The following is a 15,698-nucleotide window of genomic DNA, read 5'->3' as shown; positions in this document are numbered from 1 at the left end:
TAGTGCTTTGATTGAGGGAAACTAGATTATGCTACAGTAGTGAACACTTCACTACCCCCTTAGGGTGCACAAGAACCTCCTCTCACCTTTGTATACCAATGCATAAGGGACAAGTTCCATGTGACAACCTGAGCCTAATTATCTTAGCACACAATCTCTGCAAAGTGTACTTAGCTCTCTAGAACTGCTGTCAGATGTGTTCATCTGAAGGTGACACATGTCAGTCAGCTGGCAATCCATTGAATGGAACTGGTCTTCACTACAAGAGAGTAAACAAGCACAAATAATGTCCCCTGTAGCTCAGCTCAGCATCTGATAGACAGTGGACAACGCAGGCATTGTGTGCTCTTCCCACAGAGCTCTGGATGCACAGTAGTATGCTCCTGGGAAGAGCCAGTTTCCCCCAAGCCAGGCAGGAGCTAGATCAAAGAGACTGCTCAGTATATACACAGTTATGTGGGGAGATCGGAAATGGTAACAGTGTAAGTGACAAGTATGGAGAATTTAGAAATCTTCAATAAATATTTACTGAATGAGTGCTAAGTGAGGAATAAGAAGAAATTTAGCGCTCAGAAATGGAACGGGAAAGGCAACAGAGAGAGACAGATATAGGAAGAAAAAACACATGGAAACATTTTCTGCTTTTCAAATGTTCTGAATAATATTTGGGAATAAAAGCTGTTCTTGCCATATCTTTTGCTTCCAGGAAGCCTGAAATATTTCCCTGCTGGTCTCTTCTGCCATAGTTAGGGTATGGAGGGATGAATTCCCTCCCAGAGTGCTCTGTCCTTACCTAGACAGTAGGAATAGTGAGGGTATGGAGGGATGGATTCCCTCCCAGAATGCTCTGTCCTTACCTAGACAGTAGGATGAGTGGGACTGAGAATCCTGGACCCTGGCACATTGACTCAAATGCCTTGTTTGTTAAAGCAAGTTTGCTTAACTGGCATTTGTCAAACTTAGAGACCCATGGGAAAAATGCAATCAAACCGCTAGGTGCTAAAAATATTCAAGTTAGATAGAAAGTCCATGAACACAGAGTTATGGTAGAATATTAGCAAACATCTTTAAAACATTCAAAATTATTTTCACAAACAGAGACTATTAAAAAAAAAAAAACAAAATAGCAAACAAGCCAGAACAAACCTAACAGTTCAGAGATAACCCTTGTCCCAGTTACAGGCCCTTGCATCTGTTTCTCCTGAATACTGGCAGGTCACAAAAATTGTGCTTTTCTGAGACTCTTTTACTCAAAAGTACTGACTTTTGAATACTTAATATGAATTTTTTCCATGTCCAGAATCACACGTATGCAACATTAGAATTGTGATGCTATACTTCCCAAAATAACTCCATCCATTTTAAGTCCTGTGACTCTACTCTTACTGGTACCACCAAGTAAAGAAGTGCAAAAAACATTCAGACTTCTCATTAGTTGAAAACTAAAAGGCTGTTTCCAAAAACAAATAGAGTTTTCCCTGTGTTGCATAAGAACTTGACTATAAAAGTTCCCTATTATGAGGGATAAATTTAGACAAGTAATCTATTTTATGGCCAGCTGTATATTATGATTTAAGTGAAATGAAAGAGGTGATTCAAACCGATATTTTTTGTGTTCTAATACAAATGACTATTGAATATTAAAGCCTTGGTCTACATAGAAAAAAAATATCTACAATATGTGGCAGGTTGTAATGCATTTACTTTGTTAGAAGTAATGAAAACAGACATTCCTAAATCCTGCTGCTTTAAAAATCACTGGAATCTTTTAGGAACTCCACTCTTTATCCAGTTAAGTTTTATCCCATTTAAAAAAAACAAAAAAACAAAAAAAAACATCTGTTTTTATGTTACCATGCACATAACCACACATACATCAAACACACACACATGCTCTACCCCCCTCTCTCTCATACCAATATTTAGAGTACATCATATACCCAGGATTCATATCCACTTTTCTGTAACTCCAGATGAAGAGTTTAGATCACTAAGGGTAGATTTCCCTACAGTGTTGCTCTCTTAAAGCTATATCATGTTGCGTTGTTCCCATCCTTTTCATCTAAGTATCTCCAAGAGAATCAGACTAGGAAAGCATCCTACAGATAAGGTGGCCGTTATTTGATTGATATAGTTGAAGACAACGTACAGTATATGTTTTTCTCTCAAGCTGTTTGGAGTCTTTGTTCTCGCCCACAGCAGTAGTATATATGAGAACTATCTAAACACTTCCCCATGGTACATGTATATAATACACATCGTCTTAAAAAGCAATGAGCATTGTGCCTTTGCATTCTTTATTATTTGTAGTAAATCAAGCTGAGAGGCGTAGCACTTGAAACAAATTGTTTGAGAACTCTAATTTTATAAAATCTTAAGAGTTTCATAAGGTTATAAATGCTGATTTAAAATGTTAATTAGAAGATGCGTTTGTTTCAATTCACGATACTGAAAATATTGACTGAATTGTGAGTTAACACATTAAGGGGTACAGATGTCATTTTTCATGAGGTTCCCTGAATGATGTAATTTTCATATTTCATATAGCAGTTTAATAATTTTACAGATTTATTTTATATAATTAGTAAATGAGAAATTCAGTTACTGGTATATAACTTTTCTGTAATAAAAAAAATCAAATTTCTGAGTTAAAAAAACAAATACTTTAAAGACATCTGGTCTACATCTGTCTGAATAAGATAATTTAAAACAGTGTAATTAAATGCAAGAAATACTGAAATATTCACACCTTAGAATGTTAAAATTTTTATTTCATTTAAATAGGATTTGTTGAAGGATATTTTCCTTTAATTTTAGTGTCTTTTAACCTCTCGTTCTGTCATTAGAAAACACTGACAAACTGAACAAGCCAAAAACATTTGATTTTTTTCCATGACTGTGCTAAATGAAATTATTTTTTATTCTTTTACATGTTGCATAGCATTCATTCTCTGAGTCAGTATTTAGTATACATAGATTTCGACCTATGTATCCCTTTTATTGCATTACAATTCTTCATTGAGTTATTGAAAATGGGGGATTAGTGCAAGGGGCCATAGTCTCCTTTTAAAATTGTGTGTTTCTGGTCAGCATAATGCTGCTGGTGCCCATGGGAGAAAGGCATTCGTTCCAGTGAAAGGCAAAGCATGTTTGTTACATTCTCATGGTGATAAACAAAGAATAATCTTTTGAAGATTGTTTTTTGTTCTTTAAAAAACTAAATCTGTGCTAACTGGAAATTTAACTATTTGGATGGAAAAAATACTGTATTTTTTTTTTTTTTTTGTATACGTATACCTTGCTCACTTATTTAATTCATATAAGAATTGGCAAATTTTGTATTTATACATAATAATAATAATATTATAATAATAATAATAATAAGAGCCTTAACATATCTGTGGAACTGTGTTTGATACTAGAGTATGTCTGCAGGTGTCGCAGTTCAGAAAGGTAAGAAAAGACTCTGAATTCAGGAGCTTCGTGCACCAGCAAAAGACCCTGATGGCAACTGGCACCATATGAACAAAACATTTTTTTTTACCATGTAGCCCAAGGTAATAATAAGTGTATTTTCTTTATTTACAGGGAGCATGACAAAGATCCAGAGACGTTTTTAAAGGTGTTAATGCATCTAAAAGAGTTAAGGCTCAATTTCCATGTCTCTGTCCTTGGAGAAACTTTTACAGATATACCAGGTACCTATTTTTCTAATGTTTGTATATATGTTTGTTTTTATATAAAGATATGAACACTGCAACTTAACTATTAATTTCTTCTTTGTTAGAATAGTCAAGATGAGCACTGTTAACCAAGATTATATGATAGCATTAAACTCAGATTCAATTAAAAAAATACTTAAGTAAGCATTCTTTGATTTAAGTTGAGAAGAAACAGTCATTGCTTTTATCAAATATAGTTTTTATAATGTATTTTTCTGTAAGCAAAATATATTGCTGTGGGCATCTTAACACTTACAGAAAGTGGAAATGCATAATTGGATGTACAACCTCTCACCTCTGGGGTCACAAGTTTGCATCCTGCTCATGCTGGTAATGTACCCAAGTATATTACCATGTGTAAGATATCCTGTATAAAGCATTTGAGCATATAATTTGAGGTGTGGTTGGTCCTTAGCCTTAGCATGCTCACTGCTTTATGCCTCTGTAGTGAACTGAAGAAAAGTGAAGGTGGGAGCTGCAAGCAGCAGATCTTCTTATTCTTTATGCTACACAGTGCCTTTCTGGGGTCATTTCCCTTAACTTGTAAGTCTGCCATGTTGGGGTCATAAAATGACAAGCATTCTTGTTTGTTTGGTGGTTGGTGGGTAGGTGGCTGGTTGGTTGGTTGGTTGGTTGGTTGGTTGGTTGGTTGGTTGGTTTGAACAGCCTAAGTATGGAGCATTGTCTTAAAACCAAGAAACAAGAAGGGTCCAGACATAGTCTTGTTGAGAAGTTTCTTGCTATGGTGTGGTATGTCACTGAAAGGCTTCCTGCAGTGCACACTCCTTTAGACAGTGCTTCCTGAGTGTGGCTCAGTGCCAGAAACTGCAGACAGCCTGTCTTCAGTGGCCTTATCCCATGGCTTGCCTTCTGCCTTCTGCAGTGTATACACTGGATCTTTCTCTGGTCCTCTTAGGTAGCAAGCTTCTGTGGACCTTGTCTGCCTGTTGGCTTCTGTTTGATCCTCTCAATCTCGGTTCTGAAGCGTTTTCATGAAGCTTGCCCGTGTTCTCCTAGCTCACTGCTTTTCTTCATGGTGCTTCACATTATTTTTCACCAGTCACTACATGCACATAATTAGTAAACTTTAAAGTGAAAGTTACATAAGTACTAGAGATTGGCCCAGTCTTGCTTTTTTCTATCACTGGAAACCCTGACCAATGGAATGCTGGTGGTCAATAAACACTTCCTCAATAAGTGGCAAAGGTATATGTGCTCCCTCCCAAGCAGGAACTTACAGTGTGTTAACAAGAGAGATTCATATGTAAATACAGAAAAAAGAAAAGGAACTAAACTGATACCGTTATGTATGAGTAATGACACATGGAGCTTAGTGGATTAACAGTGAATTAGTATATTAAGAGCCAAAGGTATTCTAATAGTCAGAAATAAAAGATTGATTAAATTGTTCCAAACATGGAAAAGCACACCTAAGCAAACATTTTTAGAAACTGTACTTAAATTAAAGTAAGCAACTTCCAATGAGAAATGCTGTGGCATTGCTATAAGGGGATGGTGCATGCAAACCTTGGTAAGTTCACATTGCTTCACACAGACAGGGTAGCGTCAAGGTTCAGAGCATGTTGATCACTAAAATAAGTGAGATATAGTGAGTCAGAATCAGTATGAAAGTCTGTGTTGGTGAACCCAGAGTGATTCTGCAGCAATGGCAAAGAGATTAGTGAGTGGACTATGTGAGAGAAGGAAACAGAAGAATTTGATGATTTAGATTATACAGAAGGAAAGAAAGAAATGTTACAAAGTTCATAGTTGGTAGGTTCAGCTTGTGTGTGCTACCACTGAGTGCTTGTGGATGACTGACAGAGAAGATACAGGCAATGCCAGGGGGGTTCTGAGCCAGAGCCCCTGCAGTGTACATGTAGCTACCTCTGTGAGGCAGGCTTTTTACTTAAAAGTAGCATGTCCTTGGGTATGTTAGGATCTCTACTATGCATATCCATCACATTGCCTTTGAACAGTGTGGCATTGTGGAAAATTAATATTGAAGTGTAGAATGGTTGTGGGTCCAAGCATTCAGTGTTGAGTAAGATGATATTCTGTCTCACTGTTTGGGCTCTTCTTGAACACACCCTTACTGAGCTGTGTAGAACGATACAGAAGGACAAGACTGGGAGCTACCAGGCAACTGAGATGTAGTACAGTACTTACAGAGTGCTGTGGAACCTACAAGAAAGAATATCATATTTCCTGTGTGCATGTTCCTTTTCTTCTACTCCAACCTTGGCCTGCTTTATGTCAGCCACTGGTCCATGTGTCATTTCCAATGGCAATCAACACTTCATGACCACCATGCTTCAGCTTGCCTATGAGGGACTCAGAAATACTAAAGGAGTGAATATTGCCTCTGTTTGCTTTCTAGGTTGTAACTTTTGACGGTCATGTAGCCTTTATTCCACAAGCTTCCTAACAAGCCATCCTCTATAACTTCTGTCATTCTTGCCATTCCCATGGTTTATTTAACAAATACTTGTGTGGTGGTTAATACATCCCAGGCATTTTTCTGTGCCACTTGGAAATATTAGCTAGTTTCCATACTGTTCTAGATGATCTCCATTTTTTCTCTCTTTTGAAGGCCCTGAGGAATAAAGACTCCATGTAGGGTCACACAACTAAATATTGTAATTGATTGCTGCTTCAAGTTTTCTGTGCTATTTTTTCACTCGTCATTATCTAATTTAAAGTGTTAATTTTCCCTTCCTTACCTTCTGAAAGCCCTGTGCTCCCAGCAGTCATAGTGAGCATTACACTATTATAAGTTTACCTATTTGATGAGAAGAGAGACTTTGACTCTGAATGTCAGTAACTTTCAGTAACTGCCTGGATGTTAGACTTTTTTCATCCATGAAACCTTCAGATGAGTTAGAAAGCCAAGAAAGACAGTTTATATGCTGGAGGAACATTAGGTAGTTTTCTCCAACTTGACTTTGTAATAGGCAGGTCCTGAACACTGTAATCCCAGTACTCAGATGGTTGAGGGAAAAGGATCTCAAGTTCTAAATCAGCCTGGGATACACAGGGAGACATGTTTCCAAACCCCCATTTCCTTTATTTGTCCACAAAGCACATAGGAGAAAATAATAGTGCTAAATGAAGACATTTATACCAACAAGATACTGTTATCAATACTAAATTTCTCTTGAGAATTTTAAGACTATAGTATGATTTTGTGTGGTTTCATTACTGTTGGTTATTTTCAGCAAAAAAAAAAAAAAATTATAAACACAATTTTCTTGGAAAGGTTCCCAAAATAAGAAGGCTCATTATATTTTATAGCCCTGTGACTCAATATTTTTTACATTCTGTTTGTTTGTTTGTTTGTTTGTTTTTGTTTTGTCTTCACAAAAGAGGAGAAAACACAAAGATAGTTGGTGACTTATACAACCGCTCTGGGTATACTGGGCAGTGTAGGCAAGGGAATGACCAGGTCGGGAGTAGAGCCGGTCAGCATCCCCATCACTTAGCATTGCTACAGTTGTGAACACACCTGTTTTAAATACCTCCTTTGTACCAGTCACTGCAAGTCATACAAGATGATTGAGCATCGTTTGCTGCCTTATTGATCACTTCCTGGAGCATTGCTTTCAATTCTAGATTGAACATTTCCTGATCATCCAGCATATGCCTGGAACTCTTCTCTGCCCTTCCTCCACTGCTTGACTTAGACATCACAATAAACCATGCAAATCAGGCAGTGTTTATTTATTTATGAAAAAAGTAAGATCATTGACAAGTTATGTCTATGATGCAAACTTTGTGCAGTCTTCAATGCTTAGTACATGGTCTCTATGACAGTCCAAAGACCTCTCCATTTTATAGAGAAGAAAACAGAAGGTATGATTGTAGAAAATCCTGACCACTCCTGTGAATCAGTTCCATGATTTTGATAATCCTTTTGCAAATGGAAAGTGATTTTATAAAGACTTTGAAATGTATAATAAATTTTCACCCTTTAGATATTAGAGTGTACCCACTACAAAAAAAATGTCAAAACAAATATGAAGTAGAAAAATAATCCACATATTATTTGGCATCAGTGTTCTCTATGTATTAATGAAGGAATGGGTCTGTCATACTAAAACAATATAGTTTCAGTATCTTATCAGGTTTAGAGACATGTACTTTGAAACAAAATCCTAAAAAACCGGGATGAAAAGAAAAAGATGTCTTTTCAGTATATATTAACACCAAGTAGAACAAATTCTGATTTTGTATTATGTTTTTTGTTTCAACAGAAGTAACCTTGGTTTAATGTAATTTTTAATGTTCTTTTCAATTCTCAGCTCTTAAATTAGAATAACCTAGGCTACACTAAAAAACATAAAACCTTAAAATTGCAGTGGCTTAAAAGACGAAATGGGTTTTTGTCCCCACGACATGTTTATGCAGAAGATGTAGTACACTGCTCATGTCAGTCAGTGAGGACCCTAGCTGATCAAACCACAATGACTGTTGTCCTAAGAATTACCAGTCATCTGAAGAACTGGAAAACTCACTCCCCATATGGAAAATAGCTTTTCTTCGCCTGATGGAATTGTCGTCACGGAGACTTACAGCTGAATAAGCCCTCCTTTTCTAGCTCTTTCTGAACTCTGATGGCTGATTCAACTCAGCTGTTCTGGATGAAACTGCCCTCCAAGCTGACTGATTCAATCTGGCTTCTCTCAGCTTCTCGCTGAATTTCTCTGCTTGGCTGCAAACTAGCAATTTGTTCTAATCTTCTTCCCCCCCCCCCTTTATTTTCTGGGTTCAGCAGCCTTATGAGCCGCATATACTCACTAACTCACTGCCACAAACTGCCAAGGAAACTCAGCTCTGCTGTACTGACTCTGCAGTGCCTGACCCTCTCTCCCTGTGCTGCTCTCATAGTATCTTTCCTGTCTGTTCTGGTGAGAGTTGAATATATCCTACCTCTGATTCATTCTATCAAATATTTCTCTCATTCACCACCTTATCTGTCCCAATTAGATGTCACTTTCAAACATGGCTGCTTCCTTTGGTAAACTAATTTTACCTTACTCCAGCCAGAGGGAGAAAGGTGGGTGGAATGTCTACATTCCAGCTGGATCACATAGACCTAGATTTTTTAATGTGATCCCTTGTCAGAGCAGCCATGTTGCTGAATTAAAATCCCTCTACATCTATGTCACCACGGACCTACACTGGCTTATAAACAGCACAGGCTCTATCTATAGGCCAAAACAATTGCTTAGTCATAAGGAAAGCCAGCCCTGCTCGCTATAACAACCCAGGAAACAAATAATTTTATAAACTGCATGGTGGGCCACCAGAGCTCATTAATGTACATGATCTATAGCTCCTCAGAGAGAAAGCTATGCCTCTCCAGGTTTCTATCCTCATCTGGGTAAGTCTAGCCCAGTTAAAGAGATTACAAATGTGTGGACACTAGCTACAGTCTTCTGGTTGAGAGCAGCCTGGTGGTTTCTGAAGATACCGATGGTAATTCATCTTTTAAGAGGGAACTTCTATGAATTTTGAGGTGGTCTATGAAATAGGGTAAGTTATAAGTGGTTTGTCATTTTACAAAGCTTATAGAAACTATCAATCTGAAATGATTTCCCTTCTTCTCTGGGGACATCTGGCACCATGCACACATATTTTGTTGTCATAACTGTTGGACAGGGAGTGAGCTCCTGCCAAAATGGACACTAGTTATTCTGCCAAACATACTACAAAAATGCAGCTCAAACCAACTACATAAGCATGTCCGACCTAATAAACTACCAACAGCACCAAGACTGAGAAGGTCTGATGATACAAGTCTAAATCATCTAAATAGTTTAGAATTGGATTCTATAGTTTTCCAGATGAACATCAGCTAACTCATCTGTGCAATAAAAAGGACGTGGGAAAGGAAAAACAATAAATCTACCTATTCTACTTCAGTGAATTTTTATGAAGATTTCCATAGGATTAGGTAATTTGAGGCTATGCAAATTTTATTATAAGACTAGGGGACTTCTCGGAGTTTGTATATAGAATGAGTTTCTAAAATACTTTTTGAATACAAAGAAGACATTGAGTGTGCTGTATCTCAAAAGTTCATTCTTATTCAGACAATTAAAAGGTCATTTTGCTCCATAAACCATCTGCATCTAGTTTTGTGCATAAAAGGAACCAAGAAGCCTAGGAACTCATCAATGCACATGCTTGAGTGTTGGCCAGTTCTCATGACAAGGTCACATTGTTAGCCCTTGAGATGATTTTTTTTTATTTTAGTAAATGTTTTAAATATCAAGTAAATGGAATGTGTTTGTATACTTCATAATTTCCCACAAATTGTAATTCTAAACAAAATATTCTTTTGTGTAAGCAGCCAAGACCTTATGTAAGATTATTCTTCCTTATTACAGATATGGTACTCTTACTTCAAAGGAGTTTTAGCTGAGACATTCAGGCAGCCAAAAAGGTCTAAAGAAAACTGAAAACCTGAAACATGGTTTTGGCAGACAGAAGCCATTCTGATTCCCCTGTTATTTAGGTCAAGAGTGGTGTGTGGAAAGCCGCTGAGTAGCATCTGGCCTGGCAGTGGTTACTACTGTGATTTTGTCGTGGTCCTGGTTCTTAGCTCTGGAGCAAAATGCTTGATAATCATGTAGCAGTCTCCCCCTCCTCTTTCCCTCAGCTTCCAGCTACTATCTCAGCTTCAGCAGGGTGACTGTTGCAAAGAGCCAGTACCAGTAAGGTTCCAGATTCACAAATAAACCACATTAATATAAAGTTTTTACATTTTTCTTCAAATCAAGTTCAATACAAAATAATCTATTAATTGATTAATATTGAACCATAAGTTCATATGTGGTATGAAATAAATTCTACTAGTAAGACTGAATGAACTCCACTAATGTGAAGAACATACTGTTCCATAAATCATTCTTCTTCCTGAGTATGTTTGTGCTCACTGTTTATTCTCTATACAAGACGTTGTTTACCAGACGCCTCTTATAGTCATTAATGTAGTGTGAATATCAAATGGAGAAAATTCCTTCTAGGATCTCATAGTCTGATTTGAAAGGAAAAAAATGAAATGTTCACATTTTATTATAGTATGTCTTCATTTAGAACTTTTTGACAACTTGGGGTATATTGCTTGTGAACAACCTTTTAAGGCAATCGCTTATGCTGAAATCTCTAAGTATGGTGGAGAAAATGACTTACTAACACCATTTAGACACACACAGGTGTAAGTAAAAATCCCAGTACACAGAACTGCCATCATATGGCTCCCAAAAAGAAGTTTAAGAAAGTCTGCTTCCCAGGAATCTGAAACGCAAATTGAGTGGAATTTGTTGTCAGTCTTATATTAAAATGAAGATAACAAACTACCATGGCAAAAATGAAGAAGACCAAATAAATACAAATGAATTTGCTCCTGACGGGAAAAATCAATACCATGTATATTTTTCATAACAGAAATGGTAGTGTATCTTAAGATCATTTAAAAACTTCCAGAGTCTAATCAGGTACCACCATATTGCTTTATATGTCCTCCACAGCTGCTGTGAGTCTTCTAAAAAATAAATAAATGAAAGAGAAAAATATCCACGTACAGAGAAATTATGACATAGACCCTGTCCTGTGAAACTCAGAACACCTATGAAGTGATAGCGTTAAAGACTGCAGTGCAGAGTCACAGACATGAGAATAGAAAAACAGGCAGAGGTGGAAAATTAAACAAACTACTGTCTGTACACGTCATGATTCATGGAGACGAAGGCCTGTGATGACAGAAGCACATAGTGACAGGCATAGTGACTCTCTGGCTTTCCCTTCTGCCACAGCAGGCTGGTTGTTATGCCTCCATCTCGGTTCCTCCCTTCAGCCCTCAGGAGCTCCAACTTCTCCCTTATGTACAAGTGAGAAACTAAGGCTTCAGCTAAGTAGCTAGCCCAATGACAGGTAGCTGATATACAATAGAGGTAATGAGATGAGAAGAAATAAATACTATATCAAAATATAGGGGAAAGCCTACAATTTTACCACTAATTAAATACAAATGCATCGGATTTATGAGTAAGCAGTTATAGTCATCAAAGCAATGAAAGGAGGCACATATCGTGATCAACACCAGCCAACTTGTGGGGTAACATCTGTATTCAGGATGAGCACAAGTATAAATAATATTCCTGAGCCCTGCAAAGTAATATTTTTCTATTTTTCTTGGTAATTTCGCATCACAAATCCAGTAGATTCCAAGGTAACGGAACAGATGATCAAAGTTTTTTAGCCTCATTCCCTCCTCTGCCTTCACATTGCTATCAGAACACCAAGGTCCTGTTCATCCCTGACCTACATCCCACCTGCTTCTGGCTGGCAGTCTTGCTCTTGTTTTCTAGAACCTTGCCTTCTGCAGAAAGTCTCCCAGGCTCTGGGCATTTGTATGCTCATTTTACCCAACAAATGTATTGATATTCTTCCTCAACCCACACTACTCAAAAACAGACTTGTACTGCAGAAGTAATAACTCTATATCTTGTAGGTTTTCTTCTGTGCGGTGAACTTCAATTCCTTTATATCAAGGGAGCGTCCTCACAACCCTACCCTAGCCTAGTGAATTCCCACTCTGCGTCACCTTCCGAATGCATCTGTTCATTTACCCGTCTCCTTGTCCTGTGTTACTAACTGCTAAGTTCCTCTGCTCCTTCTCCAGCAGGCACACTCATTCCCTTTCTTCCAATGACAAAATTCCAACCCAGTAAAGTCTCGTCACCTTTGTCCTCTTCACCTCCATATTGCTATCCATACTGATTGCTTCACATCTGCCTCCTGTCACACTGCACTAGGGTCATTTGACATCTGGCTGCTGGGACGAGGCCATGGCAGAGCTCCCCCAGAAGACAGTTTCTAGGGTATTGTGCCAATTCAGGATGACTTACACAGAGCAATTGGGTACTCCGTCTTTCAACCCCCACTGATGAGGGCGAAGGTCTTAGTCAATGGCTGAGCAGCTCCTTTCTCAGAAAAGCCCTGTTAATTCTGTCCACCCTTTCCTTCTAAATGCTGAGGACATGTGCAGTGCAAGTAATGTAGCAACTCACTCTCATTTCTCGGTGCAGCATCCCGAGAGAGTCTGTGTTGCTGCTGTGGTCACTCCCAGGCGTGCTGTGCTTTGGTTTATTATCTTCTACTCCTGCAGCTCCTCTGAGTGGGATATGTATAATTTCTACTAGAACCAGAAGATTGAGTGAGTCTCAAGACAAGATCATTTTCCATCCTACCAGGGGGAAGACCATGAAGATAATATGTTCCGGAATACAACTCCCAAAACATCTCTCAAGAAATTGTTCTCAGAAGTTATAACTGTGTGAACATCACTGAGGAAAAAAAATGTTCTTTCATTTTCATAAAATGGCCTCAAAGTTTGTGGGAAATGTACATTTGAGAAAGATACATAGAAATCAGTTAATGAATGGAAAAGATAATCAAGGCATTCATAGACAAATAGGAATGTGGAAATAGAGCTAACTGAAAGCTTGTAATGTCATCTGTGGCTTAGTTGCATGGAAACGCAAGAGAAAGAATGTCTTTGTAGACAGGAGAGATGAGACAGTAACCCACCCAGTGCTTTGGTTACCTGTGGTCACATTTGGGTTCCTCTACTTGTATATTGTAATCCTATGTCATGACTTGAATCCTGATGTCACAGTAGTATTTTCTGCACTCTGAGATGAAGGCCCGTGTGTCCACCCTGACTGTTTTCTTTTGCACCTCTCTCAGAGCTGGAGTCTGACAAACAGCATAATAAGGAGTGTGTATGTGGATCCACGTAGTAAAGCCTTGTCAGCAGTTTCCTTGGCCTGTGTTAGTTTAGTTGCAAGGGAAGGGCGTCAGCTCTTTGCTGCCATGAAATGAACAGGACCAGGAGCTGGCAAGGTTAGTTGTCCAGTTCTGGTCCTGCCTCTCATTAGCTGGGTCACCTCTTCCTGATACATTGTATACCAGGGCTTCTTGAAAATGTTTTACCAAGTTTTATTAGAAAAACAATTAGAATCATAATGATACTTTTTCAAAACATTCCATATTATTCTGATGTCTATCCCTGTTCGCCATCAAGTAATTGAAGCCACTGGTATAAACCAGGCACAACTATTCCAGCTCCCCTCCTCTGTGATTTGATCCCATCACTGCCTGTCATCTTCTTACCTCCAGGTACCAGAGGAGACCTCTTCCTCCCTCTGTCCATCATCTCAGTGAGCTCACCAACAATGCCATGTCTGATTTAAACCTTTGAAAGATGCGATTCTTTCTTGTGTATATTTTCTGCTGTCTTTATCAATCAATTGCAGATTCACTCATCTGTTCTTCCCAGACAAGTATAGTGTCCCCTTATCTGTAGGAAATGCCTTCCAAGATCTGGAAATGGGGATAGTATCAAAACCTGTTTGCACATATACATACATACATACATACATACATACATACATACATACATACATACCTATGTGAATTTTCTTGGCTTCACAATGTCATGGATAGAATAACACACAAAACTTTTTTTTTTTTGTCTTACCTTGTTGATATTTTTACCTTTTCCTCACACTGCTACTTTGTCATTGGCATATCCAGATCACCAGCATCCTATTCACTGTGAGGACGTTGTTAAGTAAGTTAAAAAATATTTTAATACAAGCATAAATAGCACTGTAATCTATCTGACAACCAAACCAGCAGGTAAACTTCTGAGTGGCCATTGGGTGGGTCCCATACAGTGTGGGGACGGAGTGAAGCAGGAATACCTTGTGGACAAGCACAGCAGTGTGACTTTTCCCATGCTGTTTTCAGTGCAGAATGGTGCACAGTTTAACACTTACTTTTAGAATTTGGAATTTAAATTTTTTCAGATCTCAGTTGACAACATGTAATTAATTAAAACTGCTAAAAGTAGAATGATGAGTAAGGAGATGACTGTATCTTTGTAGCCTGCATCCATCCTTACAGACAAGTCCTGGAGTGGCCTGGATGCATCAGCATCCACTGATGCTAGCTCCCATCACCACCAGACTCCCCGTGACCTGTGGACGTTCTGTTATCCAAGACTCACTTCAGTCACCTTTCCTGAGGATTCCACTGTCTGTCTTTGAGTGGACAAAGAATTGTCATTCCTTGCAGTATAGCTGTACTCCTCCAGGAACGGTGTTTTAAGGATGTCCTGTGACCCAAACATCCTAAACTGCAGTGTTTTCCCACTTGACACCACGATCCATCGTGAGATACAGTTTTACACTGTGGCTTTGTGTGCTCCTGAGCATAAGCATGTGTATAACTGGAACAGGTTTCCTGATGTAATGTGTATTCCTGTTACATTTGATCCAGTGGGGTTGATGTTTTCTGTTCTGTCATTTCTTTTCTGCTGGTCTCAATTGATTTCACAGCCTTTAGTTCCAGTTGTAAAAGACAACACACATAGCATAGTGCACATAGTAGGGATAGTATTATACATGGCTAAACTGACCTGGGCCTGCCAAAATTATTATGCAAATAAATCTTATTTATTTTGTGAATCTGTTCATTTAATCCATTGTAGTACACTATGGTTTTAGATTTTTATCTCATCAAAAAAAATTATGTTACTTAAGTAATGTTTTGACTTTCACTTTATACAAGCAAACTAATCTAAGAGAGAAACACCGTTCATTTTAATGACCTTTAAAGTATGAAGATGAAATTCAAATTGGATGATGATTGTCATTATGGTCACTCCTTAAATGCATGTATCCGACATGTCATGGCTTCTGTTTCCATGTACCCATCTCCTCCAACCTGGGGACACCATTGCCGGTTAATCAGAGCCTCCGCTCCATCTGTGAGCCTCAGATTCAACCGCAGTGCGTTTTACTTTGTTAAAACCAGGAGTTCTGATTTCTTTTCTTTTCTTTCTTTCCACAAAGTTCTCTGTAATTTAGCAAGTGTTTTTTTTTTTTCACAGTACATCTTAAC

The 15,698-nt window shown here is 38.2% G+C and overlaps 1 protein-coding gene across 4 annotated transcripts in view; it reads left to right on the top strand.

Moving 5' to 3' along the window:
- Window positions 1-15,698, top strand: part of GTDC1 (glycosyltransferase like domain containing 1) — a 335,697-nt gene that overhangs the window by 307,258 nt on the left and 12,741 nt on the right. For all 4 annotated transcript variants that reach the window (XM_080928239.1, XM_080928237.1, XM_080928236.1 and 1 more), the window contains one exon: window positions 3,589-3,698. In XM_080928239.1, the coding sequence (XP_080784365.1) occupies window positions 3,589-3,698 (110 nt within the window). The remainder of the gene's footprint in view (window positions 1-3,588; window positions 3,699-15,698) is intronic.

Source organism: Micromys minutus, assembly GCF_963924665.1.
Source record: "Micromys minutus genome assembly, chromosome: 13".
NCBI classification, from domain to species: Eukaryota; Metazoa; Chordata; class Mammalia; order Rodentia; family Muridae; genus Micromys; species Micromys minutus.
The sequence above is the reverse complement of the archived record's forward strand: the minus strand, read 5'-3'. Positions and strand labels throughout refer to the sequence as shown.